We start from the raw sequence: 26,745 nt of genomic DNA, 5'->3' as shown, positions 1-26,745 counted from the left end.
CATGACTACAGTAATGGTTCTCATCAAGTTGTAATACACCGGATAATTTGATTCTGCGGGCAAAGTAGGGAGCTGCACCGCTCACTGGATGAGCGTACTAGCGGCGTTTGACGGAAATACGCTGTACACGTGCTACAGACACATCGATACCAACCAAAGTTGCACGAAAATATTACTTGATTTACTTGGGAATTGCATAAGCGTGTGGTCCTACGTATCATAGAGAAATTAATATGAAACCCTCCATCTGCCTCATTCGATTTCCATTGGCTCGACTTCCATGTCGTCGACGGAGCTGTTCGCGTCCGTCGACATGGCGTCGGCGTCGGCGTCTTCAGCTGCGAAGCCATGTCTACCAGGGATAAGTTTCGTGGAGTCGTTCGATTCAGGTAGCGATGCGGATTTCTGCTCTGCTCTGTGTCGCGCTTCAATGATGGCCTTTCTCACGCTGTCTTTGTCTTCGGGGACGGACAACGAGGCAGGCACACTGTAGAGCACGAGCTGGTTGTTGGCAGTGCGCTCCAGCTCTTTGCCGTTGCTCACCAAGACGTGTTTGGGTATCTTGTGGAGATGCTTCTCGATGTCGGGGAGGAAGATGGGGTTCTCCTCATCGGATTCAAGCTCGGCCAGCTCTTCGTCGAGATCGTAGATGTAGACCTTGTCCTTGGTGTCTTCGAGCTGCATCCAATCGTCGTCGCGGGATCGGGGAGCGGGAGTGCGGGAGGAGCTTGGATCGGGAGGCGGTTGGGAGTCGGCGTGGGACGACGATGCGGGGACGGGGATGTAGAGCTTGCCCGAGTTGTCTGGGGCAGCGGGTCAGCGGACGCGGCAGACGCAGCGCGCACGAAGGGGCGGCATACCGATGTTGAGGAGGTTGAAGCGCTTGGACAGGCGCTGCTCGGACTCCAGCGACTCGGCGGCGGCGCGCTTGAGGCCGCGATGCGGCTCAGTGTCCGTGGACATTACCTCCGCGTGGGTGGCCATTCCATCACCTCACACTCTCTCAGCACACGTGCATTCAACAGTCAGCCTCACTCATCGCATTGTCGGTCGGGGAATGCTGCGACTCCGTGTGGGGGCCGTGTTGGATCGAGTAAGCAGCTTCGTGAGTCACGGCGGGCGAGGGCGATATTTATCACCACTTGGGTTCCGCGCGCAGAAGCTTCTACAAATCCCCGGCACTTCCCACCGCACCACCCGCACCCTCCACCCGGCCGCCAACCCGCCCCCAGGCCGCGTGCCCACCATCCGCTCCGCACCCATCGCTCGCGCCGCCGCGAGACCAACCCGCTCCCTCCGACCACCGCCGTGCCCCGCAGCGCCGCCCTCGCTGCAGCCCCGCCGTACAATGGCTTCAATCGTCGACGAGCAGCCCGAGTGGTCTGCCCAGCGTGTGCGCGACACCTTCCTGGACTACTTCAAGAAGAATGGCCATACCTTCGTGCCCTCGTCGTCGGTCGTGCCGCTGTCGGACCCCACCCTGCTCTTCACCAATGCGGGCATGAACCAGTACAAGTCCATCTTCCTGGGCACCGTCGACCCCAACTCGGACTTTGCCACCCTGAAGCGCGCCGTCAACTCGCAGAAGTGCATTCGCGCCGGGGGCAAGCACAACGACCTGGACGATGTCGGCAAGGACAGCTACCACCACACCTTCTTCGAGATGCTGGGCAACTGGAGTTTCGGCGACTACTTCAAGAAGGAGGCCATTACGTACTCGTGGGAGCTGCTGACCAAGGTCTACGGCCTGGAGCCCGACCGCCTGTATGTGAGCTACTTCGAAGGCGACAAGAGCTTGGGTCTCGAGGCCGACGAGGAGGCGAGGCAATACTGGAAGGATGTGGGCGTTGCCGACGATCACATTCTGAAGGGCAATGCCAAAGACAACTTCTGGGAGATGGGCGACCAAGGCCCCTGCGGTCCTTGCAGCGAGGTCCACTACGACAGGATAGGCGGCCGCAACGCCGCTCACCTGGTCAACATGGACGACCCCAATGTCCTTGAGATCTGGAACAACGTCTTCATCCAGTACAACCGCGAGGCCGACCGGTCGCTGAAGCCGCTACCCAACAAGCACGTCGACACCGGCATGGGCTTCGAGCGTCTGGTTTCCGTGCTGCAGAACAAGATGTCCAACTACGACACCGATGTCTTTACCCCGCTGTTCAAGACCATCCAAGAAATCACCGGCGTGAGGGATTACCAGGGCAAGTTCGGCGACGAGGACACCGACGGAATCGACACTGCTTACCGCGTCGTTGCTGACCACGTTCGTCTGCTCACCTTCGCCATTTCCGACGGCGCCATTCCCGATGCTGTTGGCCGTGGCTACGTTGTCCGCCGTGTCCTGAGGCGAGGCGCCCGCTATGCCCGCAAGTACCTGCACACCGACATTGGAAGCTTTTTCTCCAAGATTGTGCCGAAGCTTGTGGAGCAGGTCGGCGGCATGTTCCCCGAAATCAAGAAGAGGGAGCAGGATGTCAAGGAGATCCTGGACGAGGAGGAGCAGGCGTTTGCCAAGAGCCTGGACCGTGGCGAGGTCATGTTTGACAAATACGCAAAGCAGGTCGAGGCGAGTGGAAGCAAGAAGATTGCCGGAAAGGATGTGTGGCGGTTGTACGACACGTACGGTTTCCCTGAGGATCTGACCCTCATCATGGCTGAGGAGAGGGGTCTCACCATCGACGATGCCGAGGTCAGAGAGGCGCAGGCCATCGCAAAGGAGGCCAGCAAGGGCGCGAAGAAGGCTGGTGCCAACGTGGTCAAGCTGGATGTGCACGCTCTCGGCCACCTTCAGGAGACGAAGGTTGCTCCGACGGACGACTCGTTCAAATTCGCAAAGGACAACATCACTGCCAAGATCAAGGCCATCTTCCACCCCGAGAAGAAGTTCATCAAGAGCACCAGCGAGGTCGGTGAAGGCGAGCAGATCGGTCTGGTCTTGGACAAGACGAACTTCTACGCCGAGCAGGGTGGTCAGGAGTACGATACTGGCAAGATCCTGATTGAGGGTGCCAACGAGGCTGCGTTCGATGTTCAGAACGTCCAGGTCTCAAATGGCTACGTTCTTCACACCGGCTTCCTCAGCTATGGCGCTCTTTCGCTCGAAGATGAGGTCATCTGCGAGTATGACGAGCTTCGCCGCAACCCGATCCGCAACAACCACACCGGCACCCACGTGCTAAACTATGCCCTTCGCGAGGTTCTCGGTTCAGATATCGACCAGAAGGGTTCTCTTGTCGCCCCCGAGAAGCTGCGTTTCGACTTCTCGTGGAAGAAGGGCGTCACCGAGGCCGAGATCCAAAAGATCGAGGAAATCTCCAACGGCTACATTCGCGACAACCGCGCCGTGTACATCGAGCCCATCGCCGTTGCCGATGCATACAAGATCCGCGGAGTGCGCGCCATCTTCGGGGAGAAGTACCCCGACCCCGTCCGCGTCGTCTCGATCGGTGCCACGCTCAAGGAGATCATGGCGGACCCCGACAACGAGAAATGGGGGAAGCTCAGCATCGAGTTCTGCGGTGGCACGCATGTGTCCAGCACGGGCGAGATCAAGGAGCTCGTCGTGCTCGAGGAGAACGGCATCGCCAAGGGCATCCGCCGCATCATCGCCGTCACGGGCCAGGGCGCGTACGACGTGCAGCGCGTGGCGGTCGACTTCTCCAAGGAGCTGGAGCGCTTCGAGAAGACGCCGTTCGGGCCGGACAAGGACGCGCTGCAGAAGAAGATCCAGGTCGAGCTGAACGAGCTGTCCATCTCGCTGCTCGACAAGGCCCGCTTCCGCGAGCGCTTCGACAAGGTGACCAAGGCGATCGTGGCCGAGCAGAAGAAGCAGAGCAAGGCCGCCGCCAAGAAGGTCGTCGATGCCATCACCGACTACTTTGCGCAAAACAAGGACGCCAAGTTCCTCGTCCAGAAGCTCGAGTACGACCCCCAGCACACAAAGGGCGCCATCGGGGAGGCCATCAAGCACGTCAGCAGCAAGCAGAAGGATAAGACGGTCTACCTCATGGCCGGCGATGTCAAGGACGGCAAGGTCGTGCACAGCTGTTACTTGGGTGATGTAAGTCCTTCCTTTTTTTTTTTCACCCCGAGAAATCTGTGTTCGAGCATGTCCGGTTGCTAACACTCGATGCAGCACTTCGAGACCCAGGGCGCTTCTGCTGCCGAGTGGTCCAACGCCGTGTCCGGAGCCGTCGGCGGCAAGGCCGGTGGCAAGGGCAAGACCTCGGTCGGTCAGGGCACCAACGCGGACAAGTTGGACGAGGGCTTGGAGCTCGCGACGAAGTACTTGGAGAAGTTCCAGATCTAAATGTTGAATATCGAAAAGGAAATCCAAGAGGAAAATAAAAGGGGGAAAGGAATGGAAAGTGGAAAAAGTATTCCAAGAAGGCTAGATTTTAGTTATGTGAATCACTGCATCGTTGATTGCCGTTAAGCTTGGCCCTTTTCTTTCTCCGGTTCCTTGTGTTTCTGGAAACGTTCGAGCGTGCCCCCTGCCTCTGGAAATTGCATGCCATGAGGCTTGGGCTATCACATGAGGTTGAAATCCTTTTTATCCATTGAGAGACCTGAGTAAAGCGGACGCAATAGTGGCAATTCGTTCGACTACAAACGCAAACATGCCATCTAAGCACAGAAATGAGCTTAAGCAACCGCCCATACGTAAGCGTTCAAATTGACCGAATCTTATGTTTGGACTGCTTCGACCGTGTATGCCATTCCCCATTTCTCTCTTGACAATTCACACTAAAAGCATTTGTTCTGTCACAACAGCCCTCCTCTCTTCCAACTCGCCGAGACCTCACCCACTGCATGGGATTATCTGCCGTCTCCCCAATCCTTCACCCACTCCCCTCCTTCCACACCGGATGAGCGTTGCATACAGCACAAGCACAGTTCCGGACCCCCATAGTATTCGAGAAGCCTTGTCTCACGTGTCGTCTCTCTAGCTCTCCCCCTCCCCCATTGGAGGGGAGGGAGAGAGAAAGAAGGAAAAAAGTTAATTCTTTACAATTGTATTGGAAAAAATAAAGTAAAAAACGAGCTATAAGCACAACATGCTAAACCAGACACACACACACACGCACACATTTCTACACCAGCATCGCCATAACGATGACGGCCGCCAGATCGCCATGCCATCTCCACTGTCAATCATCAACAACAAACTTCCCTCTCCCCCTCCCCCTCCCCTCCCATCTCTCACGCCCACGCCCCCACCAACGCCATCAACCCGCCCCCCGCCACGACCGCCGCACAAGCCTGAAGCCTCCTCTTCCCCCGCAAAGTCTGATAACTCCCATCGCTCAGGAAATCCTCCGCCAGCAACTCAACAAGGCCAGCGAACAGCAACAAACCACTACTAACAGCATTCATCAATCCGACCGTCAAAAGCCCCGTCTGGCTCTCGGGGTCGTACAAATTATGAATGCCCAACCCGATGGCCTGGCCGAGTGGGGTCGTGGTGCCGTACGCGAGGGCCATGAGCCACGGCTTGGGCGAGCGGTGCGGGAAAGCCAGGGCGGCGATGCGCGACCCGAGCGCGAGGCCTTCGAAGGTCTGGTGGAACGAGATGGCGACGAGGAGGACGACGAAGGGAGGCCCCGTGGCGACCGAGATGGCCATGCCGATGAAGACGGAGTGGAAGAGGATGCCCGCTTCGAGCAGGAGGCATTGGAGGAGCTGCTTGCGCTGCTGCTGGTCCGGGGTGAGGGGGGAATGGGGGTTGTGGTGTGTCGGGGGTGCCTGGGGCGAGTCGCTGCTTTGGCGGTTGGAGGAGCGGTATTTTTGCGAGGGCGCGCCGTTGAGGAGGCCCGAGGCGTCGGTGGTGGACGAGGTTCCTCCGCCGGCATAGTCGTCGAGCTCGGGGAGCTCGAGGTCCGAGTCGGAGTCGCTGTCGTCGTCGCCGTGGTGGATCGGCTTCGTCTGGGCCTCTTCGTCGTCGAGCGGGAGACGGCTGTGGCCCGGCGACGGCGTGGGCGGAGGGATCGAGGGCGAGACGCCGGCGACCAGGTTGTCCGTCTCGGCGTAGTCGTCCAGCACAATGTCCGGCGGCCGGTGGGCGGCGTCCGGCCGCAGGCTGCCCTGCTTGAAGCGGTTGAAGCTCGCGCTGCGCCCGTGGCTGCGCGGCCGGCCGTTGCCCAGCTCGTAGTCGTCGTGTCCGTGCGAATGGTGGCCGTGTGTCTCTCCTCCACCCAGCGTGTCGTACTCGCTGCCGTGCACATGGCCCGCTCCCCTGCTCGCGAAGAACATCTCTATCCCAACCACCACGAATACAGCCGTCATGGCGATCAGCCCGGCCATTGCCGGGTACCCCTCGTTCCAAAAAGCCGGCAGACATGGGTCCGTTAGCGAGGTGAAGGCCGTGGGTAGCAGGTGTACGAATGCCGTCGCGATCAGCACGCCGGTGCCGAAGTGTCTCGAGAGGAACAAAAAGTGGTGTGGGACGGGGAGGCGCGGGAATCGGCGGACGATAATGGGGAAGGCGCAAGCTGTGGGAGATCAATCGTCCGTTAGCATTGCAATTTACAGCGCAGGAGTCCGCCGGGTGAGCGGGCAGTCGGAAGCCCTCGCCCTGCCTGCCCTCCTGCCTGCCCCTCGTCCTGCTCCCCAAGCCCCCAACGCCATTGTTCTTGGGAAGATTGTTTTACCTCCGGTGCTCAGGACCAAGATCAACACCAGCGCGAAGACGTGCAGCGGCGTGTTGTACTCGCCCTTCGTCTTACTCCCGCACGTCGGCCGCGACCCGTCCGCGGTCGGCGTCGATTGCTTCATGCCGCCGTGTCTCCGTTGGAGCTCAGCGTGGAGCAGCGCGGTCGGGATGTTGGTCCATGGTGCTCCGGGCGATATGCCTGCGCGGGGTTGCATGAGTCGTTAGCCATGGCTCGCGCAAGTCGGACGATGGGGTTCGTTGCGGTGAGGGGAGCGGGAAAGAGGAGGTGGTGGCTGCAGGGTCTGGGAGGTCGCAGAGGGCTGGTTTAGAGTTCCGGGTAGGATTTACCTCTTGCATTCAACGCATTGTCGTCATATGCGTTCATGGCTCACAGCGTGCTTGCCGCCGCCGGTGCAATTGCTTTTTGCCCTCTTTCTCTTCGTGGGTATACCAAGGGCGCGCCGGAAAATGAGTGCAAGACGTCTCAAACCATGGCGTGCGCACGATAGTGAGAGACAAGGGATTGTGTTGGCAACAAAAAAAAGAAAAGAGAAAAAAGGGTTCAGAAGGGAGAGCGGGATGCGCGCGTTCAACGCACGACGTAACGCGCGGAAGACCCCGGCAGACCGCCGGGCCGCGGAGCAGATCCCCAAACCCTGCCACCTGGTGTTCCAGAAGCTTGGCGAGCACTCCTTCCACGAATTAAGGGGCTTTGTCGGCGTGGGGCTAAGCACAATCTCTACACAGTATTGTCTCCTCTATCTACGAGCCGTCATGCGTACTCTTGCGATAAACACTCCAGAGGCTACGAACGAGCAACGAGGCAAAATGCCCGATAAAATAGAAAATCTCGCTCCATTCCGTTCATCATTGATTCAATCGCTGTCGCTATCGTCGACCACCCTTCTCCTCTTCCCCGCTTGACGGACAATTGGCTCGGCTACCTCATCCTCCTCGTCATCATCGCTGTCCGCAACCACGGCATCGCTGCGATGCTTGCCCGTCGGACTCGTCTTCTTCTTTCCGACCAATTGACTGATATCAGGAAACTCGTCGTCGTCCGAGTCCTCCGGCTCCCTCTGGTCAGAAGACGTGAACAGCTTCGTGCGTTTAGTAGTCGCCCTGATAGAGGGCAACGAAGAGCTGAACATCTCGACGGCTTCGGCGTCGTCGGCGATGAACTCGGCCAATTCCGAGTCGGGCAGCTCGTCGTCCTCCAACTCGTCCTCGCCTTCCGTGTCTTGCGTGCCCAGGTCGATGGCCTGCGACCGGAACCGCATCCGGGGGTCCGTTGGCGGCGGGCTGCTGCTCCCCCCCTCTCCGACCTCGTCCATGATCCGCCTGTTGCGTGATTGCTTGGGTGTCATGCCAATGGGATACCCCGTCTCCTCGTCGTCGCGCTCCGTCTCCTCTCCCGAAACCTCGTCTGCTGACGGCCCTTCCTCGATATCAGACATGTGCAAGCTGTCTCTGAACCTTTTCTCGAGTTCTTCGGCTCCACTACCTTCTATGGTGTGCATTCGGTTGACCATCTTGACAAAGTTCGTAGTGAGTCGACTGTGTGTCGAAACATACTTGGTCCGTCCTCTCCGTCGCTGTCGCTCTGGATGTAAAGTCAGTGCCGGCGGCGCGATTTCTCTGTCGTCATCTGCATCGTGAATGTTCTGGTAGAACCTCTGCAGCTGCCTCTCCTCATGGCTACTGAGGAACGTCTCCTCGGCCGGAACCGGAGGCTCCACTTCCTCGACGACTGGCGCTTTCTTCGTCCTTTTCTTTGCGCGAGGCTTGCCTTCACCATCGGAATCGCCGTTCAGACCAGCAGCTGAAATAAAGCCTGTAATCACGCCATCTGGCATCTGAAACTTCTTTGCTGGCCGCTTGGTCTTCCTACCCTTCCCCGCCCGGGGCATGGGCAGATCGGGCTGTGAGTTTTCAATCGGGATCTCTATGTGCTTCATCTCCACTGTTGGTTCAATTCCCCTCGGTACAATCCTTCTGGCCAGATCCGTGTGGAATTTGAACTCGCTGCCATTAGAGATTTTCTCCTGCATCCTTTCGTATGCGTCCTTGGCTTTGAACGCATCGTTCTCTTCTTTGCCCTCCATCTGCAGCAACAAAATCTTCCCTTTGCGCTTTCGACCGGTGCGGCCCATTCGTTGCAGCATGCGGATCGGTGAGGCCTTTTGGTCGTAGCAGACGATGAGGTCAACCTCCCCGATGTCCAAACCTTCCTCTCCGATGGACGTTGCAACGAGCGTGTTATAGACGCCCGCCTTGAATTGCCTCACGACCTCTTCTTGGCGCCGTTGGTCCATGGCTTCCGAAGTCTTAGTGGCTGCCTGCCCTACGAAAACGTGAGGCCGGATCATAGGCTCATTCAGCTTGAGCACCCGAACGATGTCCTCTGCACTATCTCTCCAATGCGCAAAGACCATGACTTTGGTGTGCGACCCCTCAGGTCCCTCTCCTGCATCCAGGAAATGGTTGAGCACATGTCCGCGGAGGTGCTCGAGTTTCGGATGCCCGATGTAGTCAGGTTTTGCAGTCCAGTCCCTGAGTAGTTTCATTAGTTTCTCAAAGTTCTGGTTATTTGTGATTTCTTTCCTCCACTTGGTCGTTGCATCGGTCTTGTAATCGCAAAGGATGCGGTAGAATGGACGAAGGCCGTGGAACTTGAGCACATCTATCCCTCGACCCAGGCTCATGAGAGCTTGGAATATCGAATTGATCATGCCTTTGACAGGTCCTGACGCTTTCCTACCAGCATCTGACCTCGCCCAGCTGGCTCTTGCTTGGTTGAGGCCGAATTGGCTGATAATCAACGGATCTTTGGACCAGTACGCATTTTGCTGATTCAGCTTGTCCAACACGGGCTGTACGGCCTTTGAAAAGAGGTCCTTGGCTACAAGCAAGTCCTTGTTATCTCTCAGGACTTTCTTCTCAACTTCGCGCTTGTGTATAAAGGGTTGGATGTCCATGGAATTCTCCATTCGAATCTCGACGCGAGAGATCTCCAGCCCGTCAATAACCTTTTGAACCGTCTCGACGTCGGCGCCAGGTGTTGCAGTCAGAGCAAGAACTCGGAAACTTTGGTTGAACCGTCGGACAAACTTGACAATCTCGACGTACGCGTAAGCGCCCGTTGCTCTATGTGCTTCGTCCACAACGAGCAGAGCGATCTTCTTCGCATCACAGTATCCGGTCTTCAAATCATTGATCATAGTCTGCGGGGTCATGAAGAAAACTCTTTTTGTCTTCCACTCCTCTGCTCGAAGGCCGGGATCGACTTCACCCGTCAGCATAGTGGTCTGCGAGCGGCGAATACCGGCAATCCCTAGGCATGCGTCAATCTGTTGGGCTACCAGAGGCTTGGTTGGAGCAACGAAAACAATCTGTGCCTCAGTGGTCCAGCGCAGGAAATTAAGCATGATTGTAGCCGCGATGAAGGTTTTCCCCAGACCTGTCGGCAGCGCAACGAGAAGATTGTGGTACAATCCGCGGTGGACAATGTTGAATTGATAGTCCCGAATACTGCCAAGGTTCGTGGGATACACCCAGGTCTTCATAGCTTCCAGGTCTATTTTGTGATGAGTCGGCGGCTCGTCCTTGTTGGCGGCGGGCCAATTCTGGCGCTTGTTGATTTGTGACGGAGGCACAGCGGCGGAGCCACCATAAAGAGTCGTCTGTCTTAGACCGTTGAGAGGAGCAGCAAGTCGTTGCGGTCCAGCGGGCGTCCGATTATCTTGCGATGAAACCATGATAGCCTGGTCCTGAGCCCTACCGGCTCGCTGAAACTCTGGAGAAGTCATTGATGATATTGAAAATGCGTCGGAAGGGAGATCGAGAAGCTCCTGGTCAATTTCGTTGACAGTGCCGTTCCTATTCACCAACAATGTCAATGGAAGCTTCATAGGGTTTGGAGAGACTTACAAGTTTTGTGCAGAATACGTCGTAGGCTTACTGGCCACAGGAGGACCATGCGACACCAGACGCTGGAAGATAGACTCGTCGATATCGTCCAGGTCGTCATCGTCGAATTCGTCACCACCTGGGGCGGCAAATGGAGTTGGGTGAGCCACCGGAGCTGCATTGGGTCTTGCTGGGCTCGGTGGAGAGCTGGGGAAGTCGTCCACATTTGCTGCATCAATTGGGGAAACATTGTCATCGATGGTGGGATGCTGCGCAGCCTCAACAGAGTCGGGATAGGCAACCGCACCGTCATGGGGATGCGTTGTCGGTGTTACGGCGCTTGGTGGTGAGCTTGAAAAATCGGCTGGATCCAGCTCCATGTCTGCTTGAAAGTTTGGTGCAACAGATCGAGACGGGACTTGCGCATGTGCTTCTTCAGAACTTAGGTTAGGAACTACCTCACGCGCAATTTCAGGAAGTTCTGGCAAGGGCGACCCCGGTGGAGCTGTTGAAGGGCTTCTTCGAGGTGCTTGGATCCGAGGGGATCTTGGGGAGCTGAAAGGTGAGCTGTGGAATGGTCCACTATGCTTAGGACTTCGTTGAAGAGCCTTTGGCGTATCATGTGGAGTTTTCACGGGTTGAGCGTCATGTTGCTTTTGGTTCTGGGGCTGTTGCTGCGCATGATGAGGGATGACAGGGTGAACTCGGCTACTCGCGTGAGCAGGAGGAGGCGGAGGAGCGGGAGGTTTGTAAAAGACAGGAGGTCTCGGTGGTGGCTTTTCGTCCTTTGGCTTTTGCCAGATGGCACCTCGAAGCATCCACGGGGGACTAGAATCATCCTGTGGGAGCTGTGTCAAGAATAACTCTTGTAAATCTCTCTCAGCGGGTTCGTAAGCCTTGTTCTTTTGCTTTTTGCCCGGTCTCTCGGGTGAATCCTCATCTTCATCCTCGTCGAGGCGCTTGCGGGCCTGTCGCTTCGGCTTCTTGGCTGAGGGTTCGCCGTCGTCTTCGGGGACGGCACTCTTCCGCGGCCTTCCTTTCGGCTTCTTGGGCGGCGGGCTGTCTTTGTGCTGCGGGTCGGCGGATTTTCTCGTACTCGCATTCCGCTTCTTTGCCGCCTTTGGCTCCGGAGGGGGCGGCGCATTCTCGCCGTCGCTGCTCTCAAGCACGGTGAAGGTCCGTCTCTTCCTGGGTGGCATGATGGTCACCGCAAGTGCAGAGGCTGCCGCACGGATGCTATAACAGCAGGAGGCGAAGATCAGACACGACGTTTCGGCGATGGATTGACGTTGCTGGTGGCGCCTGCCTGGTGCGGCGAGTCATTAAACGCCTCAGGCCGACTACGTTTCACCGCACATCCGGCCGCTCTTGGCACATGGCGAGGGCAAGGGCGAGCAGTCGGGCGGCAGCTCCCACGGCGGTGGTGTGCGCGTGGACAGGAGGGTGTCTGGTGACGGGGCGAAGTAGGCGGCAGCTGACTTGGCGAGGGCGCGTCGGCGGGCGTGTTTGGGTGCCGGACGCGTCTCGGACTCGGGTGCCCTAGAGGCGGCGCCGAGAGCCGCTAGTCGGGGTGCATGCACGTTTGAAATGAATACGGGCCTAGTCCGGAATCTGCGAGAAACAGAGTGCCCGAAGCATAAATATAGCTAACCCCAGATTTTCCGTGCCGCCAATCCTACTGCCCACGCGCCTTCTCCTATTTAACGCTCTGCCGTTGCTGCCACTGTCGTTTGCCCGCTACCGCCGCTCGTCCTTCGCTTTCTGCCGCGTCAACATTCGCTTCCAACTCCAGCACTACTATCATTCCAACCAGCCAACACTAAACATCATGCGTTTCTCCACCGCCATTGTGACCGGCCTCTGCGCCGTCCTCGCCACGGCTGCGTCTGACAGTGCCACCACCACCTCGGCCTCGCTCTCTCCTACTGCTTCTTGCCTAGCCACGTGCAAGGACGGCGATGTGACGTGCCAGGCCCAGTGCGTTGGCACTGCCCACCCCGACGAGACCAACATGAACGACACCACCGAGTGCATGGCCAAGTGCGACCAGGGCGACGGTTCTGCCGCTGCTGCCACCAAGTTCGCCAACTGCGAGCAGGCCTGCATTTCGTCCTACTTCCCTGTTGGCAGCGGTACCGCCGCCGCCGGCGCTGGTAGCAACACTGCTGCTTCGGCCTCGGCCACTTCCACTGGCTCCTCTGGCTCCAGCTCTGCCTCGGGTTCTTCGGGCTCCTCTGGTTCTGGTTCCGCTTCCGGCACTGCTGCCCAGACCGGTATGTTTGGACACGGCAACGGCCCGGAAAGTGCAATGGCTAAACTAGTGCAACAGGCTCCTCTACCGCTAGCGGTTCTGCTGCGTCATCTTCTTCGTCTGACAGCGCTGCCAACAGCAACGTTCAGCTCGGCATCTCGGCTGCTGGCGCCGCCGGTATCATCCTTGTCGCTCTTGCTCTGTAGGGATCAGTCACTGAACATTGGTGGGACGCGGACGAATTGAACGGATGACGATCTGGGACGGGGATGAAGAAAATTGGAAAACATGCATCGTTCTTAATTAGTGGCTCTTCTTGTATAATATTGCATACCCAACACTACCAAACACTTTAATGATGGACATGATTGTTGTTGTCCTGTGTGACATCAGGCGTACTGACAGCATTCCTGGCCGTTGATTTCGGCCTAGTGTGTAGCACGCGAGCGTGTCTTCGGGTCCGCGTGGTTGTGGTGCGGCGAAAGTCAGCGTGCGGTTGCGGAGCTCGAGCTGGTGCTCCATAGCCGAGTCAGGTAGCGCGCCGATCCCCCCCATGCGAGCTCACGGCGGGCGTCCCGCACCACGACAACAACACCCCGCTACAGCTCCCAACCGACCCGAATTCCTGCACCATGTCTTCCGCCGACCCGTTCGATAGCGCCCTGTCAGTCTCGCTCGCTTGCTGCCCCCGCCCCCGCACGACGAGCGCACTAACCCCCGCCGCGCCAGGGACCTCCTCCGCCGCCTGAACCCCAAGGACACGGCCACGAACGTCGACCGCCTCTGCCAGCTCGCCCCCTCGCTGACCGAAGACCTGCTCGAGTCCGTCGACGTGCCGCTCGCCGTCAAGCGCTGCACCAAGACCAAGCGTGACTTCCTGTGCTGCGACTACAACCGCGATGGCGACAGCTGGCGGAGTCCGTGGAGCAATGAGTTCGAGCCCCCGCTGGAGGACGGTGAGGGCGTCGTGCCCAGCGAGCGCGTGAGGAAGATGGAGCTCAAGGCCAACGAAGCCTTTGACGTCTACCGGGAGCTGTGAGTCGCAACCTGCACGCATTCGGGGGCCGCAGTGGACCTGGCGAAGGACAATGATGTGCTGACGTTGCATGCGATGCAGGTACTACGAAGGTGGAATCTCGAGCGTGTACCTGTGGGACATGGAGGACGGCTTTGCTGGCTGTGTGCTGCTGAAGAAGTGTACGTTTTGCATTGGCTGACGTGGGCAACTGCTGACGACGATACGTAGCCGTCTCGCCATCCAGCAAGACCACGGGCGGATGGGACAGCATACACGTCTTCGAGGCGCTTGACCGTGCTCGCACTGCCCACTACAAGCTCACCAGCACCGTCATCCTCAACCTCGGAACCGATGGCAATGATCTTGGATCGTTGGACCTCAGTGGGAACATGGTTCGCCAGGTCGAACAGGACATGCCTGTGGACGACGACACGTCGCACGTTGCCAACATTGGCAAGATGGTGGAGGATATGGAGCTGAAGATGCGCAACTTGCTGCGTAAGTCCAATGTCGAGGATGATGTATGTGATCACTTTGGCTGACCCTTTACAGAGGAGGTCTACTTCGGCAAGGCCAAGGACGTTGTCGGCGATCTTCGGAGTGAGTCTTCCTTGTCCAGTAGCAGGCGGCGCGCATCAGCTCACCCTTCTCTTTTAGGCATTGCTTCTTTGAGTGAAACGAACCGCGACAGAGCTACGCACAAGGAGATGATCAGCAGCATGGGCGGTGGCCGGTAAAAAGGATCTGGGTGCCCTTGGGCTCCACATAAGGAGACGCTGGAAAAGCAAAGCGAGCATGCAGCAACTTTGCGTGGATTGGCTGATGCACTGCATAGGAACTATTACTTTTTGTGCGCAGGTCCAAAATGGGCGGGGATTCATGCCCGACATGCAAGTGCATAAGCGCTGTCCAAGCACGGCCCTTTTCCATGAGACATCGGCCCACCGGTTTTTTAATCCAATCGATTCCGCCAAGATCCAATTGCAGTTGAACGCCAGAGAAAAAGCCAGCCGCCCGCAGAAGAACTAGAGCGGATTGGTTGTGATCACGTGAAAGTCGGACCAATTGGCTGTGTCCGTAGCCGAAGCGGAAGGATCTCTGACAAATGCCGATTCCCCCTCTCGTCTCAAGCTTCGCCTTTCCTCCCCATCGTCTCGTAACGCGTGACATGCCACCGACATCCGCCACGTCGCATCGAAAGCAGCCTTGCAACGGGTGCAGGTCGCGGAAGAAAAGATGTGACGTACGTCCCGTACTCCTTTCTCGACGCTCTACGCCTATTGGTCTCATTATTATTTCATTTCCCCTTTGCTCCGAACCCTGTCATCATCAATGAGCCGCCTGACCCTTTGTTCCATGTTGACACCATCATTTCCCCACAGACGGCACGTCCCGCTTGCTCGAATTGCCGCAAATGGGGCATCTCATGTGATTACACAAACCGTACTTACGCAGCGGAGAGGGCATTCGCCTTTGGCTCCACCAACGAATGCTTTGACCAGAGCAGTTGGACCTTTCCCTTCCAGGACTCTGTTCCCGCAGTCAACCTTCCGTGGCAAGTGGACCAAGGTTCGGCTCAGAATAATGCTCTTACCATACCAGACATCTTTTCCGGGCTAGACACGGATTTGTCCTCGGAGGTCTTGTCAATGATACCGGAAACACGAGGACATGTAACAAATTCTGTAGGAGTGGATCCCGCCGCTCTCATTCATAGTAGTATCGAAGCACCGGATCAGAACAAAACCCAAGCTTCCGACTCCGGGTCAGGAACTCTTACAGATGCGAGCACTGCCTCGCCTTGTCCAAAGAACGATCTTCCACCCGATCCGTTGTTACTGGAACTGGTGAACATCTACTTTGCCCACCATCAGATCATCCTGCCTTTTCTCCACAAAAGTCGTTACGTACAGAAAGTCGAGCGCTTTCGGCGCGAGAGTCCGAGCCGACAAGAATCTGCACTGCTGTACGCTGTGATTGCAATAGCAGCCGTATCCCATCCGGATGCTGCAGTCCGAGACCATCGGCTTGAGTGGTTTACCAAGTCCAAACAATTAAGCGAAAACACCGAGAAAAGGTATCCGTCGCTGCAAGAGATCCAAGCGAGTCTTTGTATCTGCATACTTGCATGGACCACGGGTGACTATCCTCTTTGCTGGTTGTCGATCGGAACAGCCTGGCGACAGTCAGTCACCCTGGGGCTGAACCGTGTCGATGGCGAGCAATACAGTGTTGTCCAGGAAGGCGGCCTACCTAAATGCGCGCTGGAGAGGGAGGAGCAGCGGCGAACAATATGGACGTTGTTTTTGATGGACCGCGGCATGGCGTTCCCTTGCGGGTGGCCACACGCCATCGATGACAGGCAGTTCATGGTGAATTTGCCAGTCGATGAAGATGTGTTCCAAAGTGCCGATGAAAAGGTGGGACTGCAATCACTTATTGACGGAATCGCATGTTGACCTCAGATATAGACACCAGTGTTGAATAGTACAATGCCTTTCAGCCGCAACCTACGGAAGATGATCACAGCCACTCCAACCGAGGCTAGCCCAACGTCATTCCAGGCCATACTGAAAGCTTATGTCCTATTGGGTCGTGTTACAGAACACGTGCACTCAATGGAAGCTTCTTCCGACCCAGAGGAACATTTCAGCGAATTCCAGCAGTTAGACACGGAGCTCAGCCGATTCAAACTGAGCCTTCCAAGAACCACCACAACAATACGATCGTCGTCATCCGTCAAAGAAGCAACCCACGCATTCTGGTTGAATGCCATTACAAGCATTCTGATAATCCTGCTTCACCATCGGCCCGAGAAAGCCGCGCGTAAGCCTCCACAACCGCCGTTGGCCATCCAAACCCCGGTCTCTGAAAGCCATGGTAGCATCGAGGGCTTCGAATACTGCATCGCAGCCACCGAGAACCTCTCCCGAATGATCCAAGACGCGACGAGGATCTCAATCGACTCCCTGATCAACCCACACATCGGCTCCTCCCTCTACGGCTGCGGCAGGACGCTCGCTCTCCACTACGCTGCTAGCGAAAGGAAGAGCGAGAAGGTCAGATCGGACGTTGACATGTATCTGCTGGTGTTCGATCGCATAGCGGACGTTTATCCGACCCTGGCCACCAAGTTCGGGAATGGGATGAGGTACACCCTCGCGCAAGCGCCTGAGGCCGCCTACGAGATGAAGGCGGACGGCGCGAGGGGCATGTTGACCAAGTGTGGTGACTGGGCCGGATCGGATCCGCAGGCCACGCTGCAGAACCTCACTGCGGCGTTTTCTCGCGGTGAATGACGAACTATTTTCACGGCATGTGAGGGAAGAGACTTGGGTTCAATCAGTTCAGCATTGTAGTGCGGGCCAAGGTCATTTGACGCATCCAAACGAATATATCAACAACCAATCCACGAAGAAAAAGCCATCCCGACAGAAAACCTCGATTTGCTCCTACCTAATCACCATACCCAACACGATCGGAGAACCAAAACGGGCCAGGAAACACACACACACACACACACACCAGCCTCCCCTCCCCCCCTCAAGTCAAAAGCGTGCCCCCATTCGACTCGACAATCGCGCCCGCCGCAAAATGATCCTTCATCAGATACACATACGCCTCCGCCGTATCCTCGGGTCTTCCCACCCTGCCCACCGTCGACCTCTCCCCAAACCTCCTCCTCATCGCCTCCCTCCCCTCCACCGGCACACTCCCCCACAACGGCGTCTCCACCGCCCCCGGCTCGACCAGGTTCACCCGCAGCGGCGCCAGCTCGACCGCCAGCCCGCGCATCGCGCCCTGCAGCGCGCCGCCGTACGCCGCCGCCAGCGTCCACCCCCCGGGCGACGGCCGGTTGGTGTTGACGCCGCCGGTCAGCGTGAGCGATGATGTCGGGCTGGGTGTTGTGAATTCTGGTAGCAGCTTGGCGAGCAGCAGGGCGCCGACGAATCGCACCGCGCCGCCCGCATGGATCGCGGACGCGGTCAGCGAGGATACTGGCGTCAGGGGCAAAGCGTCGCCCGCTGTGTATGCGACGTGGTCGATGCGCCCGCGCCCGTTGCCCGCGACGGTGGCGGCGAGGAGGGCGCGGAGGTTGGCTTCGACGACGGAGGAGGCGCCGTCGCCGCCGCCCGAGAGGTCGCAGGTGTATCCGCTGACGCGCGAGTGGTCGGAGGCGGAAGGGAGGGTGCCGAGCAGGTGCGAAAGCGCGGCGGCCAGCTTGGATGGGTTGGAGCCCGAGATGGTGACGTGGGCTGCGGACTGGGCGAGGGCTTCGGCCGCGACGGCGAGCCCGATGCCGCTGGTGCCGCCGATGACGAGGACGGTTTGGGTGGAGAGCTTGGGGGGCATGGTGGTGGTGGCTGTGAAGTTTCTTCTTCTTCTTTGTCGTCGTCGTCGTCTTCGTTCTGCCTTGAACGGTTGGTTGGGAGAGGGAGAGATGGTGTAGAAGAGGTTGGCGTTGGTGGCTTTTGCTGTCTGGTTTCGATGCTCTTTTTCTCCTCTGCCTGTTGCTGCTGTTCTCCCTGTTTTTACCAAGTAGACGAAGGACTCATGGCCCAACTTATATATACCCTACCTACCTACCACTCTCATCTCTCCCCCGCGGCTTATCCCCTATCACAACTGATCCTCTCCGCCGCCACCGCCGCCGCTTGTCGGCGACAAAAAAGCCAAGGAACAAGAAACCTTCCTCCTTCACATAGCACTACTACTGGTCCAGACGTTGAGAAAGAAGGGAAGGAACGGGAACACTGGACTGGCTTCCCCGCGCGCAGCCGCTGTCGGCGACGCTAAACCCAAACAGGCAATTCGGCGGGCCGCTCGTGCATACATAGGTAGAGGTCCTGCTTTTAGCGTCGCCGCCCGCCGCCGCCGCCGCCGCCGCTGCCGTTGTCCAGTAACTGTTACATAGGTAGGCGAGGGACATGGAGTCGGGATATCAATCTCGCCGACGGGACGTGGGCCTGCAAAAGGAAGCAAAAAGTTACGCCCTGCACCTCCGGCCGCCGAAACGAAGCGCCACGCACGCGTGTAATAATCTACGCCCGCGTTCAGCCTCTCTCTTTCTTTTTCTCTCTCCCAGTCCCTAAGAAACGCGTCGTTGCCACCGTCGTGGCCGTCGTCGTGGGAGCAGTCATGCGTTATTGGCATGCGGTGCAATGAATGTGCCGTGCCGTGCCACCCACATATGTACCTACTCACACCGAAACGAGTGGCGGCAGCGGCTGTACAACGTCGGGAAAGGGGGGTGCGTGCACATTGATTTTCGGGTCCTTTCTTTTTTTCTATTACGTTTATATTCTCGCACGGTGTGTCAAAGAAAGGAAGAAAGAAAAAGAGAGAGAGAGAGAGAAAAAAAAAAAAAGCCGAAAGATGTGAGGAGGTTAGAGATTTAGACAAGGAAGACGGCGAAGGAATTGGCGAGGAAAAAAGTAAGTAGGAAGAAGTAGAGACTGGCTAAGCCTTATTAGCCCCTCGTTAGTTCTAGAGATGTCTCTAGGTACACGAAACCTTCGTGACGCACGTTACATACATGCTGTCTCACCACTAGCAAACAAGATTCACAATAGAGAAAGACATCCAGAATTTCAACACTAAAAAGCTTAACCTACAAGAAGCACCACCACTGAAACAGCTAAGCATCCTCGTCCGAACTAAGACAGAGACAGCTAAGATATGCCGTCACACATACACCCCCAGAACGCAACTGAATCATTTCAACACCAAGCCATGCAGTGAAAGACGATTATGACAAGAGTTTTAGAACTATCGAACCCTCCTATTATCCATCCCTTCCATTTCCGAGTTCCAACACGCTGAATCCCCCACCCATAAGCCCATCAATCGCTGTGATATACAACAACAACAAAGACAGCTCAAAAATAGGAAGGCAAGAAGATAAAAGAGTCAATACACACGAAACGCCCAATGCCCATTTTTGTTTCCCATCGCCAACGCTTCCCACTTTGTGTGTGGTGTGATGATGTGAAAGATGCTGATGACAAAATGCTGTGCGCCCCAAGAAATGCTCTTCCACAAAAGCCATAATGCCTCTACTAGCCATCAACCTGAAAGGGCCCCGAGAAACAAAACATGATAAGAGCGACCAAAAACAAAAGTAGATCGATGCATCGATGCAATGCTTTCCCTTACATGCTCGATAATGACAAACGCGCTGATGATATATGCAGCGTGAAAGAGATGATGGAATCCACCACTTCCAAAAGCACAAAAGACGCCGGAACGAATATGCTCAAACGTCATCGCCGTGCCATTAGACCGCTCCTTGCTCGTCCCCGCTCCTGGGTGTGTTGGTATGGTTACGCCTCGCTCAACCTCTTCTGGGCGATTTGCCAGCCTGCTTCTGATCCCAGGCAGCGCCGTAGGGCTGCGGGGTGAGCCTCTGCTGGCTGGGTTGCTGTTGCATCATGGGCATACCACCCATGTACCCCTGCTGCGGCTGTTGCTGTTGTTGTTGCTGGGGGAAGTAATTGCCCTGCATCTGAAAGTTCGCACCGGGGGTAGTAGGAGTCCCCATCGCCATGCCGTAGTTCTGCATGGGCATTTGCATGCCTTGCATGCCCAAGCCCATCTGCATCTGGTTCTGTTGCATGTGCTGCGCTTGCATCATTTGCATTTGTTGTTGCTGACGTATCATCGCAGCTTGCTGCTCCTGCTGCATCCTCAAGTTTTCACGCTCGGCGCGTCGCTGTGCGTCGCGCTCAGCCCGCGCCGCCTCGGCCTGAGCCTGGTGCTGACGGGCGACAATGGCCTGTTGCACCAGGGCGCTGCGACTGCCCTTCTTGAAATCATCCTTCTCCCTCTGCCGGGCTGCAATGGCGCCCACGAGGCCAGATTGCTTCTCGGGTTCAGCCTGAGCTTTGGTCTTCGCCATGTTGATGAGCGGGGTGCCAGTGAGGCGAGCAACATGTTCTTGCTCGCGAGCCGAGAGCTGGGCAGACTCGGCGGTATTGATGAGACCAGCGGGTTGTGCGTTCAGCATCGCATTGGGACCCCGCGAGTTGGGACGGGCAGGCGGATGCATGGAAGCGTCCAAGGCTGCTGACGCTCCACGAGAGTGGTAGCGAGATGGCTGGTGACTATCATTCAGCAGCGCAGATGCATTCCGCGAATGGGGGCGGTTGCTTTCACGCTCCTTGGGGGGTGTTTTCTGGTGGAGCTGTGACCAATCTCCGGATTGATTCCGGCTAATAGTTGGCGTCTTGCTTTCAGGCCCAAGAAGGTTAGGGGTAGATTGGTTCCGTCCGTGAGAGAACACGGGCGATACACTCGAGCCGGCACGCTGCTGGACCCATTCCTCGGGCGTCAGGCTCAAGCGATAGCCTGGGCTTGCGCTGCGGCGACCCGAAGTTGGCTGCCAGAGCGCGCTCCGGCGGCCGTCTTCGCCATCCAGGTTTGACTGCGGCGACTTCGAGTTCGCGCGGCGATGTCCTGGCGTGTTTGGGCTACTCCTACCGAAGTAGCCTTCCTGCAACATGTCACCCGCAGTGCCAGGACGAGGCGTGTGCGGGTTCGAAAAGTCAGTAGCGGACAAACGATCCCTCGATTTCGATCTTGAGTGGCCGTCCTGGGTGATGGTGCCACTGGTTCCCGGACGGACCGAGTTGGGGTCCATCTTGGTCAAATCGTAGGTTGGACCAAAATCAATGGTAGGAAGGTCCATGTTCTGAGTCGGCTTTGCGTCCTCTTTGTAGCGTGCGTCGCCAACGACGACTTCTTCGTGCGCTGGCGGCGGTGGGGGAATGTCGCCAACGGTCTTCAAGCGCCCGACCCGAGGTCTCTCAATTGACGGTCTCGACTGTTTCGTGCTCGCACTCTTGACGCTGGCGTAGTCGGGCGTGCCAGTCGACTCGTCATCATAGACGCTGCTGGACATAGTCTGCGTTCGCTCAGCTTCATCCTGAGCGGCCAGCTGATTGAGAATCATGTCAGGATTAATCATATCTCTTCGAAAACTGTCAAGACTCGAATTTGAAGGAGACTTAGGAATGGCGGGGTTGTCCGCCGAAAGGGGAGTGCTTAACCGACCTGGAACTGGCTTCCGCTGAATGCTATGTCTAGCAGAGAGACCTCCGGGAGACTGCGATCCTGGAGAAGTGCGGTCGTATTGCCCGCCTTGGTTAGCGGCGGCCATTACACCCTGATGAGGAAAGTAGTCCTGAGGCATTTCCCTGTGTTCAGGCACCGGAGGCGCCGTTGGAGAGAAAGTCGCGCTTGTCGCAGAGTTAGGTTCGCCTTGCGCGATGTACGGAGAGGCAGGAATCGTAGGGAGACGATTGTTTTGCTGGTCGTTCCAGTACTGCCGGTTCTCTTCAATCGACTGCCTTCTGACGTCGGAATATTGATGCTGGTTGCGGTCCCGCTCGTCACTCAAACGGCCTGGAGAGCCCCCGCCGTTGCGGTTCGACTTCCAAGCGGCCGCAGCTGCAGCCGGAGCAAGATGGCCTGGGATGGGCCTGTGGCTGGCTTCAGCCATCTCCTGAAGCGTGGCCTCATCAATGCCAGATTGGGCTCGGCGCATCTCTTCGGCCTCGTAAGGTTGGATTCTCGGCTTCGAGCCGGGTCCGTGAGAAAACTCAGGAGGCGAGTGAACAGGGGTAGGGGGAGGCTTAGCAGCAGACGTGGCGCCGATCTCGGGGAGATCGTGGGGTGATTCGCCTTCTGACGCAAATTGGTCATGGCCGGATGAGTGCGTCGAGGAGACGTCGCTTGCGGGGCTGTCGCGGTTCAGGCCGTTAAGTGCAACGCGATGGGGTGGCGGTGCGGGAGCACCGTCATAAAGATCCTCCGAGGCATTGCGGCTGTGCATCAACCTGGAATTTCCGACCCGTTCAGACACTGAGCGCTGGTGGCGCATCAATTGGCTGCCGGGAGAGGCGGTTTCGGCGCGGCGCGGCGGCAGGACGCTAAATTCTCCGCCCCTTGCAGGAGACACATTCCGAGTGCCAGGCTGAGAGTGAGTAGAGCTGCCATCGTTGAACCGGATAGATGTCGTGCGAGACGGAGGCAAGCTGGTCCGGCTTGTGGTGTTGCGCCGGCTGCGCTGGCGATCGGGCGGGACGGCTGTCATCCTCTTGGACGTCAAGTCCTTCATTTGCTTCCTCCACTGCCGTTCCGACCAGTTCTGGCTGCCATCGCCGTGGATCAGGCTTGCCACGTCCAGAATATCCAAGTATCCATATCTCCGGTCCTTGGGCATGGCAAACATGAGAGAGCGGGTATCCAACGCATCAGCGACCAAGCGTGTTGGCCTGCCGTAGATTCCGAAGGTATCGAATACGGGGAAAAGGAACCGGAGCATAATCTCGAATCCCGAGACTGCGGGGTGCACCTCAGGCATGACGAAAACGAAGCCTTCCGTGGTGGACTCGGGTTTCGAGTGGATGGTGATGCGGCCTTCGACCTTGACCAACGTCGACTGATCAATGAGGGGTTTGGATTGGGGGTATATGGCATATGCTGAATATGCATCTGTGATGGTAGCGATCGGCCGCGTCTTCTTGGTAACTTTCCTCGTCTCGTAGAACTTGACATCGCCCTTCAGCACCGGCTGCGAGCGGTCGTAGATGGTCTGCTTCTTCAGGGCCTTCTGAATCTTATTGACCTCCTTCTCGTCTGGCGGCGTGATGACACACCAGCAGCGTCTCCACGGGGTGCCGGCACCGAAGCGCACTCGGGCCCAGTCTTCATACTTGAACTTGGTCCTCTCCATGATGGCGCGGATGTTGTTCAAGAACCGGCCCTTTCCGGCGATGAGCGATCCAGTATATGCCTCCTGCAGACTCGCGTGCTCAAACATGGCGAGACGGATGCCAGCTGTCCATTGCGTGAGAGAGTTGATAGAATTAAAGTGGAAAAGGTAGCGGTTATTTGCGGCAGTGGAGACGCTCAGGACGTTGTTGAGCATCTGGCTGCCGGGGCCGTTCATCGGTAGCGATTCAATCTGGCAGTGTTAGCCCAAACGTAGCGTGGCTGGGCCGGCTGTCAGCGTACCATTTTGATCGAGGCGTCAGCCAAGTTGATGAAGCTTGGCACAACCTCGCCATCCTCGCCGGCTTCATCCAGCCGCTGGGCATCCCAGACCGAAAGCACGGTTCCCACGAGCTGGGCGAAGACTTCCGTCCAATTCCGGTCGGGGCTGGGCCGTCCGCCTGCAAACGTGTCAGCTCAGCTTGGGTTAGGGGACTTTGCGCGCGGCACACGTACGGGCGTCGAGGTCGTGCAGCTTCAGGAAGTAGCCCTCCTGGTAGAGCTTGTTGGAGTGCGAGTTGAGGAAGGTGAAGATGGGCTGCAGCTCGGGCAACGTGTCTTGGGCGACCTCCATCAGCGGCGGCTGGTACGTCTGGACCATGGAAATGGGGCGGGAGGAAGGCCGCGAGTCGGAGCGGTTGCGCTGCTGCTGGGTGGGAGAGGATTTGACGAAGTTGTCGAGGTTGTGGCTGGACTGGGCAGGCGTGATCTGGGACTGCTGAGGCTGCGCCGGGGTTTTGGGCGAGGATGAAGCAGTGTCGCGGGCAGGCGTGTTCCCGCGCGGCGAGGAGGAGCCGCCCCATTGGGACATGAACGAGAGGACTGCAAGGGAGTCAGCGGCGTGCATGGCCTCAGCCAGAATTAGCAGTTAGGGTTGACGCACCCCGCGGACGAGGCATGTTCGCGGCTGGGCTTGTGGCTAGCCGGGCAGGTGGGATCCACGGCAGAATGCGTGTGAGGAGCTGGGCTGGTGCAGCGCGCGCGTCGGAGCACGCGGAGGTTTGCAGAACTGGGACGTGAGACAGCACAGGAGCGAGCGACAGCCGCTTAAAGGCGACGCGGTATGAAGGAGAAGGGGCGGTCGCGGCTGAGGCAGCAAGGACGGCGGCGGGCTAGGGTCAAAAAAAGACGCTGGTGCTGGGCGGGAGCGCGCGGGTTGCGCTCAGGGTCAGCCGCTTGCTGGATGACGCCTGCGGGTGACGTGCCGGGGCCGATCGGTGGGTGGACTGCTGGCCGTGTTTCAGGGCGGCGCGTCCGCGGCAGAGGCCTGCGTTCTTGTATGCGGCGGCGGCGGGAGAGACGGGAGCGAACAATCAGCGCCCAAGGACAATGCGGCTGTCTTTGCGCTTTAAGAGAATACGAGGCGCCGCGCTGACGCATCCGGCCATGGTGGAGGATTACGTCTCCGCGAGCATGCGGTGCGCGTGAGGCTTCAGCTCTTAACCCAATCCAGCTGCGATTGCTCGAGTGATCGCCTTCGACCGGGGTCGCTGCTCAGGGCCGCCGAAGTGGCTGGGTGGAAGCCCGCGCCAGGCCGTGCCCGCGACGACTGCTCGACAACCATGCTGCGCGCGCTCGACGTCTCGCTCACGCCGGCCCTGATGAGCCCGCCCACGGCGACGCCAGCAGCCAGCCCAGCCCAGAGCACCCGACCCGTGCAGCCGCGTGCGCCCCACGCGCCACCGCCGTCAATTCTCCGCGCCTGATTGCTGCGCCCGTCGCGTCGCCCATGCCTCATAGCTCAGGCCCGCACCCACCGGCCGACGCACCCGCCGCCGCTCAAGCCCGCGCCCACGCCGCATCGCCCAGCGCCCTCCCGCACGCTTCGCCGCAGAGCTCCATCCACCCCGCCCGCGCCATGGCCGACCCAATGCCGCCCGCCGCCAGCCTGCCGCGCGACGAGCGCGACCAGTCCTTCGCCAGCTCGCGCCGCGAGGACTCGGCTGGCCACGAGCGGCCGTCGCCCATGGCCTCCAATGGCACCCCGGCCGCCGACAAGAAGGAGGACGACAAGAAGGAGCCGCCTACGCTGGATTGGTCACAATTCAACGCCGCTTTCACCGTGAAGCACCACGCCTTCCCCAGGGACACGGCCAGGCCCGGCAAGAAGCGCAAGCGCGGCCGCGTCCGCAAGCCGCTGTTGGAGGAGGATGCATTCGACGAATCGCTACAGACTCTGTACACGGTGGAGCCGGCCAAGTGGTGGGACGACACGCGGCGGTACCGCAAGTTCACAAGTGAGTGGGCGCGTTTTCATGCTGGCGTGGGAACGGATAACACTGACAGGGAGCCATCATCATCGTGATGGAAAAGTCGCCAACGAGTCTTTTCGCTCGGGCGATGCCGTGTACGTGAAGCCTGCGGCGGACGAAGCTCCCGAGGGCCCGTTAGAAAGCTGGGTCGCAAAGGTGCTGGAGGTGCGCGCCGCGTCGGAGCAGCACGTCTTCCTGCGCGTTTTTTGGATGTACAGACCGGAAGATCTCCCTGGCGGCCGTAGGCCTTACCACGGCGCAAACGAGGTGATCGCCAGTAACAGGATGCAGATCATTGATGCCTTGACGGTCAATGGCAAGGCCGACCTGAAGCATTGGGCCGAGGACGATGATGGCGATGTGCTAGGCGCAGACCAACTGTTCTGGCGGCAGACATTTGACTGGGCCAATGGCAAAGGCACCGGCACACTTTCTGTAAGAATCTACCTGCAGCACCCAACCGGTGAAAGGCTAATGCGCGCCATTCCAGTCTCTCCGCAAACACTGCGTCGACGAGGCGCCATTCAACCCCGACTCGGTCCTTGTTCACTGCGACTCGTGTGACATTTGGCTCCACGCTGAATGCCTCGAGAACGAAGCGATCAAACAAGCTCACGCGGACAACGGCCTTCCGGAACCGAGCTTCTTCCCGTTGTCGCACCGAAGCACACCATATACGCAAGCTGCCGAGAATGGCGCTGTCTCTAAACGTCCGAAGCTGGGAGTAAAGGCTTCAAGGGTGGGACCAAAGTTCGGTGCGGAAGTTGTGACCGACTCGGACGGAAAGAGCCGCATGCGCTTTAATGACCTAAGAGGTGAACACGTAGGAGAGAGGTTCGAGAAGGCGATCCACTGCCTGAAGTGCGGGGCGCTTATTGAATGA

At 58.1% G+C, this 26,745-nt stretch overlaps 10 protein-coding genes across 10 annotated transcripts; 5 read left to right on the top strand and 5 right to left on the bottom strand.

Annotated features, from left to right (window-relative positions):
• Positions 1-252: 252 nt before the first annotated feature.
• On the bottom strand, positions 253-963 carry SLS55_008344 (uncharacterized protein; the record flags this gene model as incomplete). Its single annotated transcript, XM_066779755.1, has 2 exons — positions 253-803; positions 861-963. The coding sequence occupies 2 exons, from the start codon at positions 961-963 to the stop codon at positions 253-255; spliced, it is 654 nt and encodes a 217-aa protein (XP_066630559.1).
• Positions 964-1,348: 385 nt separating this feature from the next.
• ALA1 (Alanine--tRNA ligase) lies at positions 1,349-4,315 on the top strand (the record flags this gene model as incomplete). Its single annotated transcript, XM_066779754.1, has 2 exons — positions 1,349-4,066; positions 4,142-4,315. The coding sequence occupies 2 exons, from the start codon at positions 1,349-1,351 to the stop codon at positions 4,313-4,315; spliced, it is 2,892 nt and encodes a 963-aa protein (XP_066630558.1).
• Positions 4,316-5,208: 893 nt separating this feature from the next.
• SLS55_008342 (uncharacterized protein) lies at positions 5,209-6,309 on the bottom strand (the record flags this gene model as incomplete). The annotated part of the gene is made up of 1 exon (XM_066779753.1): positions 5,209-6,309. The coding sequence occupies one exon, from the start codon at positions 6,307-6,309 to the stop codon at positions 5,209-5,211; it is 1,101 nt and encodes a 366-aa protein (XP_066630557.1).
• A 1,224-nt stretch (positions 6,310-7,533) lies between these two features.
• MPH1 (3'-5' DNA helicase) lies at positions 7,534-10,947 on the bottom strand (the record flags this gene model as incomplete). Its single annotated transcript, XM_066779752.1, has 2 exons — positions 7,534-10,537; positions 10,589-10,947. 2 exons carry the CDS (start codon positions 10,945-10,947, stop codon positions 7,534-7,536), a joined length of 3,363 nt encoding a protein of 1,120 aa, XP_066630556.1.
• A 1,448-nt stretch (positions 10,948-12,395) lies between these two features.
• Positions 12,396-13,024, top strand: SLS55_008340 (uncharacterized protein; the record flags this gene model as incomplete). Its single annotated transcript, XM_066779751.1, has 2 exons — positions 12,396-12,840; positions 12,897-13,024. 2 exons carry the CDS (start codon positions 12,396-12,398, stop codon positions 13,022-13,024), a joined length of 573 nt encoding a protein of 190 aa, XP_066630555.1.
• A 426-nt stretch (positions 13,025-13,450) lies between these two features.
• Positions 13,451-14,573, top strand: CAP2_2 (F-actin-capping protein subunit beta; the record flags this gene model as incomplete). Its single annotated transcript, XM_066779750.1, has 6 exons — positions 13,451-13,482; positions 13,548-13,853; positions 13,936-14,015; positions 14,065-14,334; positions 14,389-14,436; positions 14,494-14,573. The coding sequence occupies 6 exons, from the start codon at positions 13,451-13,453 to the stop codon at positions 14,571-14,573; spliced, it is 816 nt and encodes a 271-aa protein (XP_066630554.1).
• Positions 14,574-16,328: 1,755 nt separating this feature from the next.
• Positions 16,329-17,135, top strand: CAP2_1 (F-actin-capping protein subunit beta; the record flags this gene model as incomplete). Its single annotated transcript, XM_066779749.1, has 1 exon — positions 16,329-17,135. The coding sequence occupies one exon, from the start codon at positions 16,329-16,331 to the stop codon at positions 17,133-17,135; it is 807 nt and encodes a 268-aa protein (XP_066630553.1).
• Positions 17,136-17,379: 244 nt separating this feature from the next.
• On the bottom strand, positions 17,380-18,189 carry SLS55_008337 (uncharacterized protein; the record flags this gene model as incomplete). The annotated part of the gene is made up of 1 exon (XM_066779748.1): positions 17,380-18,189. One exon carries the CDS (start codon positions 18,187-18,189, stop codon positions 17,380-17,382), a length of 810 nt encoding a protein of 269 aa, XP_066630552.1.
• Positions 18,190-20,170: 1,981 nt separating this feature from the next.
• SLS55_008336 (uncharacterized protein) lies at positions 20,171-24,509 on the bottom strand (the record flags this gene model as incomplete). Its single annotated transcript, XM_066779747.1, has 4 exons — positions 20,171-23,803; positions 23,854-24,011; positions 24,067-24,432; positions 24,494-24,509. The coding sequence occupies 4 exons, from the start codon at positions 24,507-24,509 to the stop codon at positions 20,171-20,173; spliced, it is 4,173 nt and encodes a 1,390-aa protein (XP_066630551.1).
• Positions 24,510-25,468: 959 nt separating this feature from the next.
• Positions 25,469-26,745, top strand: SLS55_008335 (uncharacterized protein; the record flags this gene model as incomplete). The annotated part of the gene is made up of 3 exons (XM_066779746.1): positions 25,469-25,847; positions 25,897-26,297; positions 26,353-26,745. 3 exons carry the CDS (start codon positions 25,469-25,471, stop codon positions 26,743-26,745), a joined length of 1,173 nt encoding a protein of 390 aa, XP_066630550.1.

Source organism: Diplodia seriata (genome assembly GCF_021436955.1).
Source record: "Diplodia seriata strain FDS-637 chromosome Unknown scaffold_8, whole genome shotgun sequence".
NCBI classification, from domain to species: domain Eukaryota; kingdom Fungi; phylum Ascomycota; class Dothideomycetes; order Botryosphaeriales; family Botryosphaeriaceae; genus Diplodia; species Diplodia seriata.
The sequence above is the reverse complement of the archived record's forward strand: the minus strand, read 5'-3'. Positions and strand labels throughout refer to the sequence as shown.